Source organism: Diaphorina citri, unplaced genomic scaffold (genome assembly GCF_000475195.1).
Source record: "Diaphorina citri unplaced genomic scaffold, Diaci psyllid genome assembly version 1.1 scaffold2090, whole genome shotgun sequence".
NCBI lineage: Eukaryota > Metazoa > Arthropoda > Insecta > Hemiptera > Psyllidae > Diaphorina > Diaphorina citri.
Genome location: NW_007379515.1, coordinates 6,983 through 29,020, shown reverse-complemented (window position 1 = coordinate 29,020; position 22,038 = coordinate 6,983). Strand labels below are relative to the sequence as shown.

General features: G+C 38.4%; 1 protein-coding gene across 2 annotated transcripts; it reads left to right on the top strand.

Moving 5' to 3' along the window:
• Positions 1-2,382: 2,382 nt before the first annotated feature.
• On the top strand, positions 2,383-5,845 carry LOC103518148 (nose resistant to fluoxetine protein 6-like). 2 transcript variants are annotated; one of them, XM_008483202.2, is made up of 3 exons: positions 2,383-2,455; positions 3,252-3,397; positions 5,264-5,845. In XM_008483202.2, exons 1-3 carry the CDS (start codon positions 2,386-2,388, stop codon positions 5,501-5,503), a joined length of 456 nt encoding a protein of 151 aa, XP_008481424.2. In that variant the 5' UTR covers positions 2,383-2,385; the 3' UTR covers positions 5,504-5,845. The 2 variants fall into 2 exon arrangements, with proteins under 2 accessions (XP_008481424.2, XP_026685824.1); XM_026830023.1 differs by lacking the exon at positions 2,383-2,455 and adding an exon at positions 2,735-2,758.
• The last annotated feature ends 16,193 nt before the right edge of the window (positions 5,846-22,038 follow it).

Sequence of the window (22,038 nt, the reverse complement as noted above, 5' to 3'; positions counted from 1 at the left end):
AAAAAAAGGAATTCCGTTCAGATAATGGAGTCTCCTAGTAGGGGGCCAGGAAACCCCTGCCCCCCTAGAGTCGTGCAAGTTAGAAGCCCCATTGTTCACACCACGGGATAGAATAGGCGAGGGGGTGCTCAGGGGGACATCTTAGGACCCCTTCCTCTGTAATCAATCCTGCTAGGTTTCTTCAATTCTATTTCGTTTTTCCATTTCCAGTGCTATTTAATATCCATTCATATTGAGCACAAGTCTTTCCATAGGTTTTATTCCTTTCCATACCGTCACTAGTCTTTTCAGGTAACGTTTTTGTTGGTAGTTGTTCTATTCTATCCCATCTAAGTATTCCGGACAATCCATGTAGGTCATTGTACCGTCTTAAATGGGTAGATTCTGAACTGTTGATGCTGGTCTGATAGTGATTCTTGTACTAATCAGGTTTTTGGGGTATCCGTAAGATCCCTTTGTACAGTTGATTGAAATACTAGGATGAGCTTTTGTCACAAAACTGTCGCCAGAGTATCCTCAATCTTGTTTCTTGAAGGAAAATCCTCCCCATGCTCATCTCTGAAATGAAAAAAAAGGTCGTATTGATTGTGACTGATGCTTGTATCGTTCAACTTTATTCACAGTGCAAGTTTAGTCACAAAAAAACCTGAACATTCTTTAAATCCCAGAGCATTATTTACAGCGTATGGAAACAAACACAAAAACACAAAGCAAATTCTCACAGTTCCTTCCTTTGTTTCTGGAAGAGAAAAGGAAACAAACACAAAAACACAAAGCAAATTCTCACAGTTCCCTCCTTTGTTTCTGGAAGAGAAAAGGAGAAAAAGAAAGGGGGGAGAGAGAGAAAGGGAGGGAGAAAAACAGAAAAGGAAAGAAAGAGGAGTGGCCGGACATTTACCAGCATAGGAGGGAGAGAGTGAGCTCCAAAAGCGAATACAATAGTCCGTCCCTTATACCTTTTTATTACTATTGTAATAATAAAGGAAGGACGGACTAAAAAGGAAGGGGGAGAGAGAGAGAAAGGGAGGGAGAAAAACAGAAAAGGAAAGAAAAAGGAGTGGCCGGACATTTACCAGCATAGGAGGGAGAGAGAAACAAACACAAAAACACAAAGCAAATTCTCACAGTTCCCTCCTTTGTTTCTGGAAGAGAAAAGGAGAAAAAGAAAGGGGGGAGAGAGAAAGGGAGGGAAAAAAACAGAAAAGGAAAGAAAGAGGAGTGGACGGACATTTACCAGCATAGGAGGGAGAGAGAGGTCCAAAACCTATTGTTGGTAACATTAGTGACGAGGTTCAGGACCATTTTAAACACTCCCTCCTTAATTTCTTCCTTCCACAATTAGTCCTCTTTTTCCATTATCCTCATTCACCTTTTCTTTATAGTTCCCTTCCAACCACTTTTCCCTTGACCTCTATTTCCACCCCTTTCAATGTCCCTCCGTCTCTCCCTCTCTCTATTGTATCCATCCCAGTAAGCCTCTTTTTTGACCATTATAACATCCAATCTACCTTTCAAGTTTCCCCTGGTTTTCTTTCTTCTCTTCCTCTTTCTACACCTCCTTCCCTTCCAATTTCTCCATCCCAGTAAGCCTCTTTTTTGACCATTATAACATCCAACCTACCTTTCAAGTTTCCCCTGGTTTTCTTTCTTCTCTTCCTCTTTTTATACCTCCTTCCCTTTTCCCTTCCAATTTTGCCCTTTCTTATGCCTCTCTCCCTATTCTACCCTTTCCTAGCCGAATTGTTCCCGTCCATCTTTCTACTTTTGCCTCGTGCCTATAATCAGCCTTACCTCTCTTTCCTCTTTTTATACCTCCTTCCCTTTTCCCTTCCAATTTTGCCCTTTCTTATGCCTCTCTCCCTATTCTACCCTTTCCTAGCCGAATCGACCCCGTCCATCTTCCTACTTTTGCCTCGTGCCTATAATCAGCCTTACCTCCTACTTGTCCTCTTCACCCTTCCATCCCAGTAAGCCTCTTTTTTGACCATTATAACATCCAACCTACCTTTCAAGTTTCCCCTGGTTTTCTTTCTTCTCTTCCTCTTTCTATACCTCCTTCCCTTCCAATTTTGCCCTTTCTTATGCCTCTCTCCCTATTCTACCCTTTCCTAGCCGAATTGTTCCCGTCCATCTTCCTACTTTTGCCTCGTGCCTATAATCAGCCTTACCTCTCCCTTTGTCTTCTTATCAGCATGTCTGACATCATACTATGGCACCCGAAAATTGGCAACACACGGAAAACTCAATTTCACGAAGATGTACCTGTCCAGATATATCAAGTACGTTTGGATCGTTTCTTCTGCTATTTATAAACTGAATCATGCTACTTCTTTCCATCGAGAGGAGTCAAGCGATTTGCAAAAGATACGTTTACAAGAATACTCCATGGTCAGGCCATTGCTGTGGAGTTCTGCTCTGGGCTATGTCATCTATATGTGTCACACGGGACAAGCGGGTAAGTTGGAATGGAATTAGACACGTAACAAGGGAGTAAGTTAGGACGGGGGAGTTCTGCCCCGGGGTATCTCATCTATATGTATCACACCGGACAAGCGGATAAGTTGGGATGGAATTAGACACGTAACAAGGGAGTAAGTTAGGATGGGGGAGTTCTGCCCCGGGGTATCTCATCTATATGTGTCACACGGGACAAGCGGGTAAGTTGGGATGGAATTAGACACGTGACAAGGGAGTAAGTTGGGACGGGGGAGTTCTGCCTTGGGGTATCTCATCTATATGTGTCACACGGGACAAGCGGGTAAGTTGGGATGGAATTAGACACGTGACAAGGAAGTAAGTTAGGACTGGGGAGTTCTGCCCTGGGCCCTGGGGTATCTCATCTATATGTGTCACACGAGACAAGCGGGTAAGTTGGGATGGAATGTAACACGGGAAAAGCGGGTAAGTTGGGACAGGAGACAGAGGACAAGGAGGTAAGTTGGGATGGAATGTAACACGGGACTAACGGGTAAGTTGGGACAGGAGATACTGGACAAGGAGATAAGTCGGGATGGAATGTAACACGGGACAAACGGGTAAGTTGGGGCAGGAGATACGGGACAAGGATGAAATAAGTTGGGATGGTATTGGACACGGGACAAGCGGGTAAGTTGGAAAGGGACACAGGGGCAAGACAGTAAGTCGGGACTGGATGGGACCGTTCGTCAATATTTCTGCTCGTGGAGTAAACAGTTTTGTCCGCCGAACCAACTATTTCCTCTGATCTGCATTTTCTTTTGTTTCCCATCTAGCCACCTTGAACCGGTTGCTCAGTTGGCGATACTTTGTGATATTCAGCAAGTTGTCCTATGCCATCTATTTGACCTCGGTGATGACTATGGTGGTCTTCATGGCCTCAGTAGACAACAATTTTCCCTTCCGCTCTAAACTCTCAATGGTAAGAGCTCAAGATACAGTCATATCTAAGAAAGAAACAAGTCATTACCTTCATATTTATTACGCCAAAAATTTAACAATGGGGGAAAAATTGAAGCTAGGTAAGAAGTAGGTACTTACTAGGTACTAGGAGCCGGCAGAAATGTGTCCGTCTCCGTATTGTAGGGGAGATAAACTTGGCACTCTTGGTAGGATATGTCTGAGTTTATGAATTTAGCTTTGCACATTGCATACTTTGAATAATTACCAGGCGGTCATACAATTTGAATGCCTTGTATTTTCGCTTCAAGGATAAGGTTAGTTGTCAGTAGGGTTTTTACAGTGGAATGTCAAATCGACGCAAACAACATTGACCTATTTTGGGATGCCATTTGTTTCTCTATCTTCCTCTTTCAAAAAAGGATTTTTCGAAGCTATTATTTCTTGCATGTTGTGACAAAAACAAAATATATGGTACTTGAAGCCTCCCGGTAAGTTATACTTGTTTTCTCAATTTAATTATTCCACCGTGTTCGTTATCTGTTACGTTCTTTTTTGTACAAATAAAACGATAGGTAAAAAAAGGACATGACAGATAACGAAGAAAAGAAAAAATTAATAATTAATTATTACATAAAAAATGAGTTTTTTGCTATGTTTTTGTTTTTATTAGGGAGATTTCGCATCGAATCCTGATCCCCATAACGCAACCCATGTTGGCGCCATCTTGTTTACATCATGTTTTTAGATTTAGCACGGGATCGAAAACCGAACGAAAACCGAAACCGAAAACCGAAGCGAACCTAGCGGACGCTCTAGTAATCATACCTTTAATTTGTTCAATGTTTTGTCTTGTCCTAAATAACATATTATTCAAATCAGTTTTTGAATTAATTAATTAAAAACAGGAAACAATGATTTTTTAAAATTATTTATTTGTTTTCTCAATTTAATTATTCCACCGTGTTCGTTATCTGTTACGTTCTTTTTTGTACAAATGAAACGATAGGTAAAAAAAGGACATAACAGATAACGAAGAAAAGAAAAAAATAATAATTAATTATTACATAAAAAATGAGTTTTTTGCTATGTTTTTGTTTTTAATTAATTTCTGAATTAATTAAGATACCTACCTACATCTAAAAATTTCAGTCAAAATTAATTTCCCCTTCAAAAATGTAAAATAACTGTGATCTATTCAAAAAGAATTTAAATTTACGCGCGTTTCTAACATGGAAATTTCATCATCGTAATACGAAAAAAACGATATGTCTGAGTTTATGAATTTAGCTTTGCACATTGCATACTTTGAATAATTACCAGGCGGTCATACAATTTGAATGCCTTGTATTTCCGCTTCAGGGATAAGGTCAGTTGTCAGTAGGGTTTTAAAAACAAGGTTCCTTCCTTTTCCCCTAGCTTTTAGGTGATAGGTTCCATAAAACAGGAAGGATAAGGGAAAATAGAGATTCTAATTAACCTTAATTTCTGAGTTTATGAATTTAGCTTTGCACATTGCATACTTTGAATAATTACCAGGCGGTCATACAATTTGAATGCCTTGTATTTCCGCTTCAAGGATAAGGTTAGTTGTCAGTAGGGTTTTTAAAAACAAGGTTCCTTCCTTTTTCACTAGCTTTTAGGTGATAGGTTCTTTAAAACAGGAAGGATAAGGGAAAATAGGGATTCTAATATTAACCTTAATTTTCCCCAAAACGTGTGTCATGCGCAGAAACCAAAACTCGTCGAGCATCGTCCCGATCCCCAAAAAAAATGCGTTGCGAAATCTGTCTAATCCCTAGCTTTTAGGTGATAGGTTCCATAAAACAGGAAGGATAAGGGAAAATAGGAATTCTAATATTAACCTTAATTTCATTCCATTTTTCAGCTGATTGATCTCAACGAGATGGGTGTTATCTTCGCTTCTTCTGTATTCTTTACCCTCATCTTCGTCATGCCATTGAGAGACATCGCTCCACTTATCATGGGTGAGAAACCACCCGGAAGTACGAAGAAGGAAGAAACGATAAGGAGAACGGATGAAGATGAAGGAAGAAGCGAAAAGGACGAAACATCGAAAGAAGAATGCGAGAAGATGGGTTTTGATTATTTGCAGAAAATCAAATGATTCTGTGGTGAAGATTTTTCTCATTTTATCAAGCGCTACAGTCTTCTCTATCGACTTACTTTATCATGAAGCCCAAAAGAAGTGTTGGGTAGTAGAACAGCCGCGGGAGACACCCTTCTCTGCAGATTGTGGACTCTACAGCTCCAGCTATAACTAACGTGTTCAAATCCAGCCAATCAATATTTAATCGAGTATGGTTTAGTCTAGGGCTAAATATATATTGTACCCTTTTAGCGTTTAGTAGGTACCCGAAATATTCGGATAAGACCCGGGTACCCAGGTTACTTAGATTGCAGTGTCTCATCCTAGATCCTAGTAGATTATAAATGAAGTATATTCTATTCTAACATTTCAACATTGAGATTTCGTAAATATTTTGCATGTAAAGTTTCTCTATGTTTCAAGGTCCTGCCTGCGGTCTATTTTAGGTTAGGACCTAGTTACCTAGGAATAGCTAGATAGCAATCATGTGACCCCGTGTTTCAATTATTCCAAGTCCAATTTATTTCAATCCAATGATGTGGTTAACCCATGTATAGATTTATCGGAGCTATCTTCTCTCCCTCCTTTCCCGATATACCTACCTAGGTATAATTCTCTCCCTGATGGAAATAGATACCTACCTATTCAATCTGTACATTTATGTAGGTACCTAGTACCTACATATGTACTTTTAATAGATAGGTAAATAAATAAGACTCTCTATCGCCCTCTTCATATAGGTACATATTTATATGTACATGTTGTACCTACAGAACCCGGTCAACCAAGTACAACCAATCGGCTGTATTTGGCATTTGAAACTGTGAGAATCTGTCGCATCTGATCAAGCTTCCAGATGACGGTCGTCATTGCCAATGACATAATTGACATACGAGCATATGACACATCCTGATTATTCTTAGGTAAACCTATGTATGTAACAGTACCTACGTATAATACCTACATATGTATTACCCTAACCTGCTCTTATCAATCTAATCCGTAGGTATGTACCTAAGTATATACAATGTAGGTAAGTAGATATGACTATGTAACACCACTCTCCCTGATAGAGGGTTTTATCTCTTATCCTATATATCTCGTTATATGGGACAAACAAGGATATACATAATGATAGGTACATTGTGTATAGATAGAGAGAGAGAGAGAGAAGGGATATTATAGTATAATGAGGAATTGAGGAAATTCTTAGGTAAACCTATGTATGTAACAGTACCTACGTATAATACCTACATATGTATTACCCTAACCTGCTCTTATCAATCTAATCGGTAGGTATGTATGTAAGTATGTACCTAAGTATATACAATGTAGGTAAGTAGATATATGACTATGTAACACCACTCTCCCTGATAAAGAGGGTTTTATCTCTTATCCTTATCCTATATCTCGTTATATGGGACAAACAAGGATATACATAATGATAGGTACATTGTGTATAGATAGAGAGAGGGAGAGAGAGAGAGAGAAGGGATATTATAGTATAATGAGGAATTGAGGACACTGGGATTTGAAGTAGTTGAATACAGAAGGTAACCATGTGAAATAATATGTATATAGTGCACATGGATCCTACACAGAGTGACAAAAACATCACACAGATACCTATCCTGTCTCGGTGGTTTAATGGTCCCTTCCCTGGTAATCCGGAGGTCGAAATAATAAAATAATCAACTTAATCTCTCTTCACCCGTAGAAGGCTTCTTTCCCCTTTCTTCCAGAAGTCCCCTCTTGTTTTTTTAGGGGGCATAAAGCTTTATGTTACGAAACAAAAAGCTCAAACACGGGAAAATGTTGGGGATTTTTTTGTCTCTTTCTGAGGAGGGAAGGGTTCAAATTGGCTTTAGATTTGACCTACCCACCTACCTAGGTACATAAAGAATTCTCGTTAGGACCTAATAGGAACCTAATCACATACATCATATATGACCTATCCTATATGTAGTAAGCGGGAAAATGTTGGGGATTTTTTTGTCTCTTTCTGAGGAGGGAAGGGTTCAAATTGGCTTTAGATTTGACCAAAGGCCTGGTTCCTTTTTTCAGTTCTCTTTTTTTCGTCTTTTTATACTTTTGTTCTTCAGGTCTTCTTATAATTGGGCTAAGACAGATTCAATAGTACTCGGTTATGGGAATAGGTATTGAATTGATAGTAACAAAATAAATGAGAAATGTAAAATACTTCTAAGTAATGCCTTATTGTGCAGGTGCCATAATCGTGATGGGCGGGAAAATGTTGGGGATTTTTTTGTCTCTTTCTGAGGAGGGAAGGGTTCAAATTGGCTTTAGATTTGACCAAAGGCCTGGTTCCTTTCTTCAGTTCTCTTTTTTTTTCGTCTTGTTATACTTTTGTTCTTTAGGTCTTCTTATAATTGGGCTAAGAGAGATTCAATAGTACTGGGTTATGAGAATAGGTATTGAATTGATGGTAACAAAATAAATGAGAAATGTAAAATACTTCTAAGTAATGCCTAATCGTGCAGGTGCCATAATCGTGATGGGACTGTGACACGCCCGGCTGCACGGGCCGGGCAGGCCTATATTAGAGTTTCATAGTTTTTCGACAATTTACCTACAGGAAGAATTCTCATAATTTGGTTCTCCTAACTTTCTGTACCTATACAATCAACACACATGCGAGTATACATATACATCATATTATATGACTTTTATAGTTCTATGTTTCAAGGTCCTGCCTGCGGTCTATTTTAGGTTAGGACCTATAGTTACCTAGGAAAAGCTAGATGGCAATCATGTGACCCCGTGTTTCAATTATTCCAAGTCCAATTATTTCAATCCAATGAAGTGGTTAACCCTTGTATAGATTTATCGGAGCTATCTTCTCTCCCTCCTTTCCCGATATACCTACCTAGGTATAATTTTCTCCCTGATGGAAATAGATACCTACCTATTCAATGTGTACATTTATGTAGGTACCTACATATGTACTTTTAATAGATAGGTAAATAAATAAGACTCTCTATCGCCCTCTTCATATACATATTTATATCCTACCTATATCATATACATACCTATTTTCCCGATATACCTACCTAGGTATAATTCTCTCCCTGATGGAAATAGATACCTACCTATTCAATCTGTACATTTATGTAGGTACCTACAATCCTACATATGTACTTTTAATAGATAGGTAAATAAATAAGACTCTCTATCGCCCTCTTCATATACATATTTATATGTATACATAAGGGATATTGAAAATTCTTAGGTAAACCTATGTATGTAACAGTACCTACGTATAATACCTACATATGTATTACCCTAACCTGCTCTTATCAATCTAATCCGCAGGTATGTATGTAAGTATGTACCTAAGTATATACAATGTAGGTAAGTAGATATGACTATGTAACACCACTCTCCCTGATAAAGAGGGTTTTATCTCTTATCCTATATCTCGTTATATGGGACAAACAAGGATATACATAATGATATAGGTACATTGTGTATAGAGAGAGAGAGAGAGAGAGAGAGAGAGAGAAGGGATATTATAGTATAATGAGGAATTGAGACCCCTTCCTCTGTAATCAATCCTGCTAGGTTTCTTCAATTCTATTTCGTTTTTCCATTTCCAGTGCTATTTAATATCCATTCATATTGTGAGCACAAGTCTTTCCATAGGTTTTATTCCTTTCCATACCGTCACTAGTCTTTTCAGGTAACATTTTTGTTGGCAGTTGTTCTATTCTATCCCATCTAAGTATCCCGGACAGCCCATGTAGGTCATTGTACCGTCTTAAATGGGCAGATTCTGAACTATTGATGCTGGTCTGATAGTGATTCTTGTACTAATCAGGTTTTTGGAGTATCCGTAAGAGCCCTTTGTACAGTTGATTGAAATACTAGGATGAGCTTTTGTCACAAAACTGTCGCCAGAGTATCCTCAATCTTGTTTTTTTGAAGGAAAATCCTCCCCATATCCATTCATATTGAGCACAAGTCTTTCCATAGGTTTTATTCCTTTCCATACCGTCACTAGTCTTTTCAGGTAACGTTTTTGTTGGCAGTTGTTCTATTCTATCCCATCTAAGTAGGTATACTCTCCGAACAAACCATGTTGAACAAATCCATCTGAAATAGATTCTGAACTGTTGGTCCAATTTTGATTCTCGGGCCAGTCAGGTTTTTGGGGTATCCGTAAGATCTCTTCGTAATTTCCTTATTTGAGCAATTTCTACAGTTGACTGAAATACTAGTATATCGTTGGTGAGCTTTTATCTCAACCCTGCTGCCGCAATAGTATCCTCAATCTTGTTTATTGAAGAAAAATCCTCCACACGCTCAATGATGGTCTTCCCTGAAACAGAACAGGTAGAAACACATAAGTATCTACTTATAACTTCATTATTTCATTAATCACATATGTACCTACAAAGCTTATCATGAAGTCCTGAAGTGAAACACATAAGTATCTACTTATAACTTCATTATTTCATTAATCACATATGTACCTACAAAGCTTATCATGAAGAAGAAGAAGAAGAAAGTGGAATTAAGCTTAGGGCAAATTGCAACACAGGATCACTCTGATTTACGAGTTAAGTGGTATTTGTTTGTATTCAAGCAGTCCTTTTTTTTCGAGTCTGATTAAACTTGTACCTTTTGAGACCGACACCGAAGCGAATACAATAGTCCGTCCACTATACCTTTTATTATTAGTAATAATAAAGGAAGGACGGACTAAAAAGGAGACGTTCTAACTTCATTAAAAAATAGGATAAGTTCTACTTAATAAATAAATACATGGGATGAAATGGCTTCTCGTAACACCCTGTAGATACAGATACACCTAAATGTATGAGTATTAAAATACTGAAAACTCGGAAAGCAACAAACGACATCGCATAAAACAAACATGAAAAATACCTACCTACCCTCTAAAAAGTCGAAAATGAAAAGTATTATATACCTACCCACCTTACCCCCGAAAGTGTAATACTTAGCCCGAAAATATTTCGGTCGTTATACAACGAAACTTTTATCTTGTACCCTGACATTTTCGTGTGTCACAAAGAAACTTTAAGCTGTCACAGATTGAATTAATTGGAGCTTTCTGTGAACTTTCATTTACATTGATGACAGGCATGCTCTCTGGTAGAAAGTTTGACGCTCCAAAGTTCTGTGTATTTTTTTTTTCTTTTTCTAATACAAAGTTATTCATTTGAATGCAAATGCCGTTGTTCCTTTTGTTGATGACTCCCTCTTCACTCTATCTCACTCTTTCGCTCCCACTTGTCCTTCCTTTTCTGCTCTCTTCCTCCCACTTTCTGTATCCATAGCATACCTCTGTTATTAGTTTATTCTTTTCTTTTTCTAATACAAAGTTATTCATTTGAATGCAAATGCCGTTGTTCCTTTTGTTGATGACTCCCTCTTCACTCTATCTCACTCCTTCGCTCCCACTTGTCCTTCGTTTTCTGCTCTCTTCCTCCCACTTTCTGTATCCATAGCATCCCTCTGTTATTAGTTTATTTATCCGTACATCTCTCCACTTCTCTCTATCCATCCACTATTATTATAATTATGTTGTTCAGTGGCAAATCTAGATTGGTAAGTTTATAATCTCAAAAGTGAGCAACTGATAGTGTAGGCCTAGGCATATGGGTTTGGGGGTCACATGATCTCTTTTAGCTAGGAGTTTTTCGACAAAATACCGTACATCTCTCCACTTCTCTCTATCCATCCACTATTATTATAATTATGTTGTTCAGTGGCAAATCTAGATTGGTAAGTTTATAATCCCAAAAGTGAGCAACTGATGTGTAGGCCTAGGCATATGGGTTTCGGGCTTTCGGGGTCACATGATCTCTTTCAGCTAAGGAGTTTTTCGACAAAATTTTCTTCAAAACAATCATTGTAAGGCAAGTCCTAATCAATCTTAAAATGCCTCATCATTCCTCTCCAGTTAAACTTGACTTGGCGGTGCGGAACGCTGCTGCTAAATTAATTCCTAAGCTCAGGTGGCGTAGCATCCCAACTATCCCTGTTAACGTTTTGATTGATGCTCCTCAGTTCTCTACACTTCACTTCGCAGCTATCTGAGCTTTACTGCTTAGCTGTACTTAAATCCTAACGATCATCTGTGTATGTATTATGTACCTATGTAACCTATGTATACTTACTTGTGGTTCAGTGAACTGTAGAATTAACCCGGAAAAGGCTCTCCTACGGGGTTTCCAAAGGTCCAGTTGAACCCAGAATATCATGAAAAGTTGTTTAGGATGTCCTGAAGTGAAACACATATCTACACTTCACTTCGCAGCTATCTGAGCTTTACTGCTTAGCTGTACTTAAATCCTAACGATCATCTGTGTATGTATTATGTACCTATATGTGACCTATACTTGTGGTTCAGTGAACTGTAGAATTAACCCGGAAAAGGCTCTCCTACGGGGTTTCCAAACGTCCAGTTGAATCTGTTGAACCCAGAATATCATGAGTAGTTGTCTAGGATGTCCTGAAGTGAAGCACATAAGTAGGTACTTATAAGTAACTTCATTATTTCATTAATCACATATGTACCTGCAAAGCTCATCATGAAGAAGAAGAAAATGGAATTAAGATTAGGGCAAATTGCAACACAGAATCACTCTGATTTACGAGTTAAGTGGTATTTGTTTGTATTCAAACAATCCTTTTTTTCGAATCTGATTAAACTTGTACCTTTTCCATCGTTTCTTTCTTCTACAGGAAAGTTTCCTGCACACCTGATAAACTCGAGTTTTCTAGTTTCTACACAACCAGAGAGATAAATTCTCCACCACATAAAGTATGAAGTTCTGCGGTGTGAGAGCGCCTATAAGGATCCTCATAAAGAACAAACCACTCGGCCTACAGCACCTGGTGGCCTAATAAAGAACCCCTCAGCCGAACTGGGGGGCTGTCAGATCCTGGAGTTTTAATTAAACTTTCCAATACTTTCTTCCCATCACATTTTCTCACACAAATGAGCTCTGATCTTATGAAATTTGTCGCGACGACCTATGAACTCAAAGCGAGAAAGTTTTAGATAACACTTTCAGTCGTTATTTTAAGACCGGTTTTAGCGTCACCTATGTTAAGCTACGCCGAGCAAGGCCTATAAATGGATGGGTGACTTAAACCTTATATTGTCCCATTGGAAATTTATTGCTTGGAGTGTGTCTGTGGAATTGTCGGGGTGTAAAATATCTTAAAGACCAGTCAGAGGAGAAGGTAAGGCGTATACACCTACATTGTACAAGGATAAGGAGAGAGGGGGAAAGGTGTGTTGAGGTACAAGGTATTCAGGATTGGAGGTCTATTGGTCTTATTGAGGAGAGGAGTACACGAACTGGGGGGCTGTCAGATCCTGGAGTTTTAATTAAACTTTCCAATACTTCCTTCCCATTGGAAATTTATTGCTTGGAGTGTGTCTGTGGAATTGTCGGGGTGTAAAATATCTTAAAGACCAGGCAGAGGAGAAGGTAAGGGGTATACACCTACATTGTACCTACTAGGACAAGGAGAGAGGGGGAAAGGTGTAATGAGGTACAAGGTATTCAGGATTGGAGGTCTATTGGTCTTATTGAGGAGAGGAGTATAAGGTATTGAGCGAGATGAAAAATACTTTATAGGTGGGATTTCTTTGCAATAGGAAGCGGTGTATGAGGTATGCTTATTGGAGATGCAGCTCATGTAGCTTCCACCCGTTTGATTCTGAGCAAGACTCTACCCTAAATTCGTATGCTTATTGGAGATGCAGCTCATGTAGCTTCCACCCGTTTGATTCTGAGCAAGACTCTACCCTAAATTAGGTTTAAAGTGCAATTTACCGAGCGAGCGAGTGACAGACACCGAAGCGAATACAATAGTCCGTCCCTTATACCTTTTTATTACTATTGTAATAATAAAGGAAGGACGGACTAAAAAGCCGAGTTACCCACGAACAATATCATTCTTTGCTGTGCACGTAGTAAGCACAGAGTTACATTACAGCAGCTAGGTACACCTCATGCTAACACATTTAAATATTTCCCTCGGATGTAAAATATATCAGTGCCGAGCTCTGGAATACTCGGGATGTCTGTTTCGAGTAATTTATTGCTCCTCTTTCTACACAACCAGAGAGATAAATTCTCCACCACATAAAGTATGAAGTTCTGCGGTGTGAGAGCGCCTATAAGGATCCTCATAAAGAGCAAACCACTCGGCCTACAGCACCTGGTGGCCTAATAAAGAACCCCTCAGCCGAAGTGGGGGGCTGTCAGATCCTGGAGTTTTAATTAAACTTTCCAATACTTTCTTCCCATTGGAAATTTATTGCTTGGAGTGTGTCTGTGGAATTGTCGGGGTGTAAAATATCTTAAAGACCAGTCAGAGGAGAAGGTAAGGGGTATACACCTACATTGTACTAGGACACGAACTGGGGGGCTGTCAGATCCTGGAGTTTTAATTAAACTTTCCAATACTTCCTTCCCATTGGAAATTTATTGCTTGGAGTGTGTCTATGGAATTGTCGGGGTGTAAAATATCTTAAAGACCAGTCAGAGGAGAAGGTAAGGGGTATACACCTACATTGTACAAGGACGGCCATTCTTTCTCCTCTTTTTTTCTTCCCTCCTCTCACCATCCTATTTTTCTCCCTCCCTTCTCCATTTCCTATCTCTTTCACAGTATTTCTCCGTTCGTTTCGTTTCCTATTCCATCCATGTCGGAATAATAATGGCAATTTTGTGTATTGCTGTATTGTTTTGTGTAACGTTGTTTCCACTGGGGTACCCAATACCCATGATACGAGGGCTTGATATTATGATAGCAGTGGTTCTCAACCTACCATAACATCATGAGGAATTATCCAAACTAGGAACTGTCCCAATGCATCTTATAAGAAAAATTATTGATAGTAAGAGGAGTCCTGTTCTGGGTAAATCCCATAAAAGGATATTGTTACAAAAGCTACAAGTGAAGCCCGGATAATTTGTCACATACATCCCGTACAACAACGTATTCTTGGAAGTCTTTCTTCTTCTTTTTCCAGCTAATCAAGCCAACTTTTCCCCCAAAGTGATTCCGTCTCCTCACATTCCCTTTGTAACCCCATTCTCTTCACATTTGAGGAAGCGAGCTATGTGACATAAATATTCTGGATTAGCAATAATCTCTTCAGATTTCCACAGAAACCATTATGATTAATTGAAGGCTAAGAACTAAAGCTTGACAAAGGAAACCATGATATATTCGGAGGTAATAATAATAATTGACTCCCATTTATACAAGTCAGCTTGAAATTTAAGCACATAATTATCAAAAGCACCTATGAGTCTATCGGGGTGTTCTGTTCTCTTGAAATGGACTGCGTTGTTTTCAGCAAAATGTTGTCTTGGATAGGTAGTGGGGACTTAGGTATGTAAGTGTCAGACAGATTTGGAATTTGCAATGCTGTAGACTCAGATATTGGTATAGGTAGTAACAGTACCTATTAGGTACCTACCTATTTCTATTAGGTACTGTTATAAATGATTTTGATAATTGCTCCTCAGAGGAGTTTAGCCCAGCGCCTTGGAAGTCTAAATAATTCATTCCCGCGCCCACGTCCTACGTGAGATTCTGAGGTTAGCTACGTGTCGACCGGGCTACAAATTTTGCAAAAAAGAGCCATTTTATTTTTTCTTCACATTTTTGCCAGCAAATTTGAACGACAAAATACTGATCAACTGACAAGTGTAAGAAAATGAAATATTAATTGATTCCAAAATTGGGAAGAAAGAAACCTCCTGTAACATTGATCAATAATAATTTACCCAACAATTTCTACTTAAGCGCGGGTTCCAATTTCGCCTTTCACATTAGGAGTATTGAAAACATCAGCATCATCAGTATATACAGAAAACTATCCACAGTTTACCAACCCTTTGACACACAGGACATACATATTATGGGAGAGGGATCAACATAATATCTATCTTGTTTGACAAAAGATGAAAGCTGCAAACTCCTCGATGATGTCTTTTGACAGGTGGCCATAATCCTCATCAGATATTCGTCCATTAGAATATTATCCTCCCAAGAGCGTTTATGATAGGTTGATAACTACCTTCAGATGTGAATATTTCAAATTATTTCAATCTTTACCAACGCTTAGACAAGTATTAGGGAGATTAGCTTTGAACTATTAAATTTGTCTCTACCTTCTTTCCTAGTTTCCTTTGTAGTTGGGTAATTTTCAAATCGTTTACTTAGATTCATAAGGCCTTTGAGAGAGAAATTCTCAAGGAGTTCCTCAATTTTTAAAGGGTCCAACCTTCAGCAAAACTGTTAGAGGAATGGGACGTTTGTTCCTAAGATGACATTCTAAATAAAGCACTGCTTTTACTTGGTCTTTAGACTTATAGATGTACTTTCTCATACTATTCGGATGTTTCGTAACTTTCTACCCTCAGGTCTATTAATAGCTCAATACCTACTAAAATTATTATGTTCTGCGAAAGTGCAGAGAATACATAAACTTTCAAAAAAGTCTTTCTTCGAAACTTGAAGAAAGACTGTAGACCTGGAAAGGTTAGTCAGGTTAGTCTTTCGTTAGATGAAGAAATGAAGTGAGTTCTGATTTATAGGGTTTACAAGTTAGGTATAGGGCTATACTTCGTGTAGGTACCTAATTAACATTGACCTACAAATGACCTACTTATGATATTCAAAGGAATCACAGGGAGAAGAAGATATAGGTAGGTGTACATTCCCTCCCTTTTGTTTCCTGATTGCAAGATCAAAAGACTCCTCAGTAGGATGTATACTGATTGTGAACTAGAAAGTCTCCTCCCTTCTCTACCTCGTACGCAACTTATTTTGATGTTTAACAGAATAAAAGTAAGTAATATTTTATTTAACATGAGAGAGGGAGAGAGAGCATTTTGAATGTTAAGTGGAAGAATAAAGTTGCGGTAGTGCTGACAAGAGTTGTAGGGGGGTGAGGAATTCCTCTTGACTGAAGGGATGAGGGGGAAGGTTTCAAGTAGTGATAAGAGGATTTTCTACTCCAAGCGAGAGCGTACAAGAGGGAGGATGTAAAACGAAGGGATGTAGAGAAAAATGAGAGGTTGAAGAGAAAAACTGGGTTGTGTACCTTAATGTTGAAACAGTTGGAGAGGAGGACGGGATGCTGTCATCCCTCAGAAAAGCATTAGGTTGAATATTGTTTTTCTTTTTATCAGAGACAACATGCAGAATATGTACATGTTGATGTTGTTTGGATGTTTTCAAGGCAGAGAAATGGTCAGAAGTGAGAACCAGGTCAACCAAGTACAACCAATCGGCTGTATTTGGCATTTGAAACTGTGAGAATCTGTCGCATCTGATCAAGCTTCCAGATGCCGGTCGTCATTGCCAATGACATAATTGACATACGAGCATACGACACATCCTCATTTGTTCGGGGTTCACTCATCTTTTCAGGTTTCCCTTGTATCCCTCTCGAAGACTCCTAAAAGTCCTAACCCAAGTTTACCCTCCTAAACGATACAAACCTGTCAACAAAAACCTTACGGAGTGTTGCGGCAAGAGCGCTCGGAAAGAGGAGGGGTTTTCATAATATATTTTCTGAAAAATTAATAAATAATTCTCCTCATTTGAGATGTCACGGGAAGCTGATGTTTGCTTTTTATGCTGCCATCGTGTTGAGTTATGCTTGTTTTGTTTTCAGGAGATGGGAAGACATCATTTATACGGTTTTTAAAACAAAGCAGATTACAGTTTTCGAAACTTGCAGACACACAGCGCGTTATGAAATGAATAGAGATGACGTCCTTTCTGTTTTGCTTTTGAATGTCTTTCTGTTGTGAAATTTAGTATGATACCTACATTACCTTCCTCTGTATAGGTACTACATCTAATGCTTCTCATATCACGTTATTCTTGTACCTTGAGTAGGTACTTTGTGAATTTGAGCAAAAAGTAACCATTTTCGATGAAAAAGTCTTGGGATTGAAGTAACGTCATTGGAAGATAAAGTATCGTCATTGAAAATCCTGATCAAAAATCTCATCACTCACGAGCCACATGTATCTCGATCATAGTAGAGAAATATTATTCCCTCTCTCCCTCTTTTTTGCATAATTTTCCAATTGGAATATCGGAAAAGCGCAGGAAAGAAAGGAAAAAGAAAAGCAGTTTGAATAGAAATTTGCTGTATGATTGGAAACAAGAAGCCAACAAGAGAAATGAAAATGTATTAGCGGTACTGATGTGCCGGGAATAGTGATTTCCACTTTGTACAAATGAGGGGAAGAAGGGAGAGAAAAAACGAGGAGGAGGGGAAGAGGGAGTAGGAAGAGATAAGAGGGGGAAGTGGAGGCGTTTCAGGTGGAGAGTGGGAGAGGTAGAAGGGAAGGGGAGGTAGCAAAAAAGATATAAGGCAAGAATAAGGAGGAGAAAAGGAGTGTAGTATAGGGGGGGGGAACAAAGAGAAGGAGATGAGAGAGGAGCATGAAAGACAGAAGACAGAGGGAAAAGAGAGCGAAAAACGGAGAAGGAGGAGAAACTAGAAAACATCAACAAGAAGAAAAGTGGAGGAAATTGAAACGTCGTTCGGGAAAATATAAATATTCTAATATGGCTTGCTTTTTCTTCTGCCATTCTTTCTCCCCTCTTTTAGCCCGTCCTTCCTTTTTTTCTTCTTCGATAGTAATAAAAAAAGGTATAGTGGACGGGCTATTGTATTTGCTTCGGTGTCGTCTGTCAGTCTGTCACTGTGTCAGTATAAATGTCCGTCTGTCTGTCTGTCCCCATAAAAGGACTCATCCAAACCTGATCGACCTATATATATCAAATTAAAGGTCTTTTTTTTTATCAGGAACACGAAAGTGGTGGTGCAAATTTTGTCCAGAAAACCATAAGGCCAAAAGATGGTAACAAAATAAATGAGAAATGTAAAATACTTCTAAGTAATGCCTAATCGTGCAGGTGCCATAATCGTGATGGGACTGTGACACATAAGAACATCAAGAGTGCCGGGAAGTGCGCGAACGTCAAAAGCTCGAAGCGCGGCCGGCCTATATTACCACGAAATGCCATGTTTTTTCGGCATTTTAAGCTACCTATATGAAGAATTCTCATTAATCAATTTGGTTCTCCTAACTTTCTGTACCATATATCACATATGACCTATATGTAGCAAGGGGTCCTTAAACCTTCAGCAAAACTGTTAGAGGAATGAGACGTTTGTTCCTAAGATGACATTCTAAATAAAGCACTGCTTTTACTTGGCCTTTAGACTTATAGGTGTACTTTCTCATACTATTAGGAAGTTTTGTAACTTTCTATACCCTTTATTAATAGCTCAATACCTACTATATTAATAGCTCAATACCTACTAAAATTATTATGTTCTGCGAAAGTGCAGAGAATACATAAACTTTCAAAAAAGTCTTTCTTCGAAACTTGAAGAAAGACTGTAGACCTGGAAAGGTTAGTCTTCCGTTAGATGAAGAAACGAAGTGAGTTCTGATTTATTAGGGTTACAAGTTAGTGTCTTTCGTTAGATGAAGAAATGAAGTGAGTTCTGATTTATAGGGTTTACAAGTTAGGTATAGGGCTATACTTCGTGTAGGTACCTAATTAACATTGACCTACAAATGACCTACTTATGATATTCAAAGGAATCACAGGGAGAAGAAGATATAGGTAGGTGTACATTCCCTCCCTTTTGTTTCCTGATTGCAAGATCAAAAGACTCCTCTGTAGGATGTACTGATTGTGAACTAGAAAGTCTCCTCCCTTCTCTACCTCCCACCCAAGAGTGTTATGATAGGTTGATAACTGCCTTCAGATGTGAATATTTCAAATTATTTCAATCTTTACCAATGTTTAGACAAGTATTAGGGAGATTAGCTTTGAACTATTTGTCTCTAAGTCTCTACCTTCTTTCCTAGTTTCCTTTGTAGTTGGGCAATTTTCACATCGTTTACTTAGATTCGTAAGGCCTTTGAGAGAGAAATTCTCAAGGAGTTCCTCCATTTTTTTAAAGGGTCCTTAAACCTTCAGCAAAACTGTTAGAGGAATGAGACGTTTGTTCCTAAGATGACATTCTAAATAAAGCACTGCTTTTACTTGGTCTTTAGACTTATATGTGTACTTTCTCATACTATTCGGATGTTTCGTAACTTTCTACCCTCAGGTCTATTAATAGCTCAATACCTACTAAAATTATTATGTTCTGCGAAAGTGCAGAGAATACATAAACTTTCAAAAAAGTCTTTCTTCGAAACTTGAAGAAAGACTGTACCTAGACCTGGAAAGGTTAGTCAGGTTAGTCTTTCGTTATATGAAGAAATGAAGTGAGTTCTGATATTGCTCCTCAGAGGAGTTTAGCCCAGCGCCTTGGAAGTCTAAATAATTCATTCCCGCGCCCACGTCCTACGTGAGATTCTGAGGTTACGTGTCGACCGGGCTAGAAGTTTTGCAAAAAGCGCAATTTTTTTTCCAACATTACACATTTTTTGCCATCAAATTTGACCGACAAAATACCTACTGATCAACTGACAAGTGTAACAAAATGAAATATTAATTTATTCCAAAATAGGGAAGAAAATAAATAAATAAATAAAAATACCTACCTACTTCATGATTCCAAAAATCGAAAACCTCCTGTAACATTGTTCAATAATTTACCTACCTGACAATTTCTAACAAAGCACAAGTTCCAATTTTGTCTTTCACATTAGGAGCATTGAAAACATCAGCATCATCAGTAGATAAAACTATCCAGTTTGCCAACCCTTTGACACAAACACACAGGACATACATATGGAGAGGGATCAACATAATATCTATCTTGTTTGACAAAAGATGAAAGCTGCAAACTCCTCGATGATGTCTTTTGACAGGTGGCCAAAATCCTCATCCGATATTCGTCCATTAGAATATTATCCTCCCAAGAGCGTTTCTGATAGGTTGATAACTGCCTTCAGATGTGAATATTTCAAATTATTTCAATCTTTACCAATCTTTAGACAAGTATTAGGGAGATTAGCATTGAACTATTTGTCAATTATCAAAAGCACCTATGAGTCTATCGGGGTGTTCTGTTCTCTTGAAATGGACTGCGTTGTTTTCAGCAAAATGTTGTCTTGGATACGTAGTGGGGACTTAGGTATGTATGTAAGTGTCAGACAGATTTGGAATTTGCAATGCTGTAGACTCAGATAATGGTATAGGTAGTAACAGTACCTACCTATTAGTACCTACCTATTTCTATTAGGTACTGTTATAAATGATTTTGATTTAATCGCAGCACAAATTTGTGTTCGTTGTTCATTGTGCAACTCTCTAGTAGAGAGATGACACGACACATGTACCCTATTCCTCCAGACCACAAGGAGTTACACCACATCGTAAACTTTCTTAATAAAAAAACTAACTTTCTTAATACGTATTAAGAGAGAAGCTGCACGATATTACTAAAAAGAGAAAGTACCTAATATTCGAAAATTTTCAGTTGCGGGGAAGAAGTAAAAGGGGTTTTTGTTTTAAATTATGAAAAAGTATTAATCTTACCTAAAAATACTGAGAAGAGATGAGCTATACCCAACATAGATACAGAAAGAGAGAGAGAGAGAGAGAGAGAGGGAAGGAGAGGGAGTTGGGAGAAAGGACTCTACCTCGTACGCAACTTATTTTGATGTTTAACAGAATAAAAGTAAGTAATATTTTATTTAACATGAGAGAGGGAGAGAGAGCATTTTGAATGTTAAGTGGAAGAATAAAGTTGCGGTAGTGCTGACAAGAGTTGTACAAAGTTGCGGGGAAGAAGTAAAAGGGGTTTTTGTTTTAAATTATGAAAAGGTATTAATCTTACCTAAAAATACTGAGAAGAGATGAGATATACCCAACATGGATACAGAAAGAGAGAGAGAGAGAGAGAGGGAAGGAGAGGGAGTTGGGAGAAAGGGAGGGAATTTCCCGTCTATGGAAAGAAGACAGGAAGGAAAAGCAGGAAAAACGATGAAAATTTTCCGAAAATGATGTAACAAGTTAGGTATAGGGCTATACTTCGTGTAGGTACCTAATTAACATTGACCTACAAATGACCTACTTATGATATTCAAAGGAATCACAGGGAGAAGAAGATATAGGTAGGTGTACATTCCCTCCCTTTTGTTTCCTGATTGCAAGATCAAAAGACTCCTCAGTAGGATGTACTGATTGTGAACTAGAAAGTCTCCTCCCTTCTCTACCTCGTACGCAACTTATTTTGATGTTTAACAGAATAAAAGTAAGTAATATTTTATTTAACATGAGAGAGGGAGAGAGAGAGAGCATTTTGAATGTTAAGTGGAAGAATAAAGTTGCGGTAGTGCTGACAAGAGTTGTAGCCCACTAAAATTATTATGTTCTGCGAAAGTGCAGAGAATACATAAACTTTCAAAAAAGTCTTTCTTCGAAACTTGAAGAAAGACTGTAAACCTGGAAAGGTTAGTCTTTCGTTGGATGAAGAAACGAAGTGAGTTCTGATTTATAGGGTTACAAGTTATTAATAGGGCTATACTTCGTGTAGG

Coding starts and splice junctions, on each gene's coding strand:
- LOC103518148 (XM_008483202.2), top strand. CDS start 2,386: ATGGTCAGGCCATTGCTGTGGAGTTCTGCTCTGGGCTATGTCATCTAT. Junction 2,456..3,251: donor GTGTCACACGGGACAAGCGG/GTAAGTTGGAAT, acceptor TTTCCCATCTAG/CCACCTTGAACCGGTTGCTC. Junction 3,398..5,263: donor TCCGCTCTAAACTCTCAATG/GTAAGAGCTCAA, acceptor TCCATTTTTCAG/CTGATTGATCTCAACGAGAT.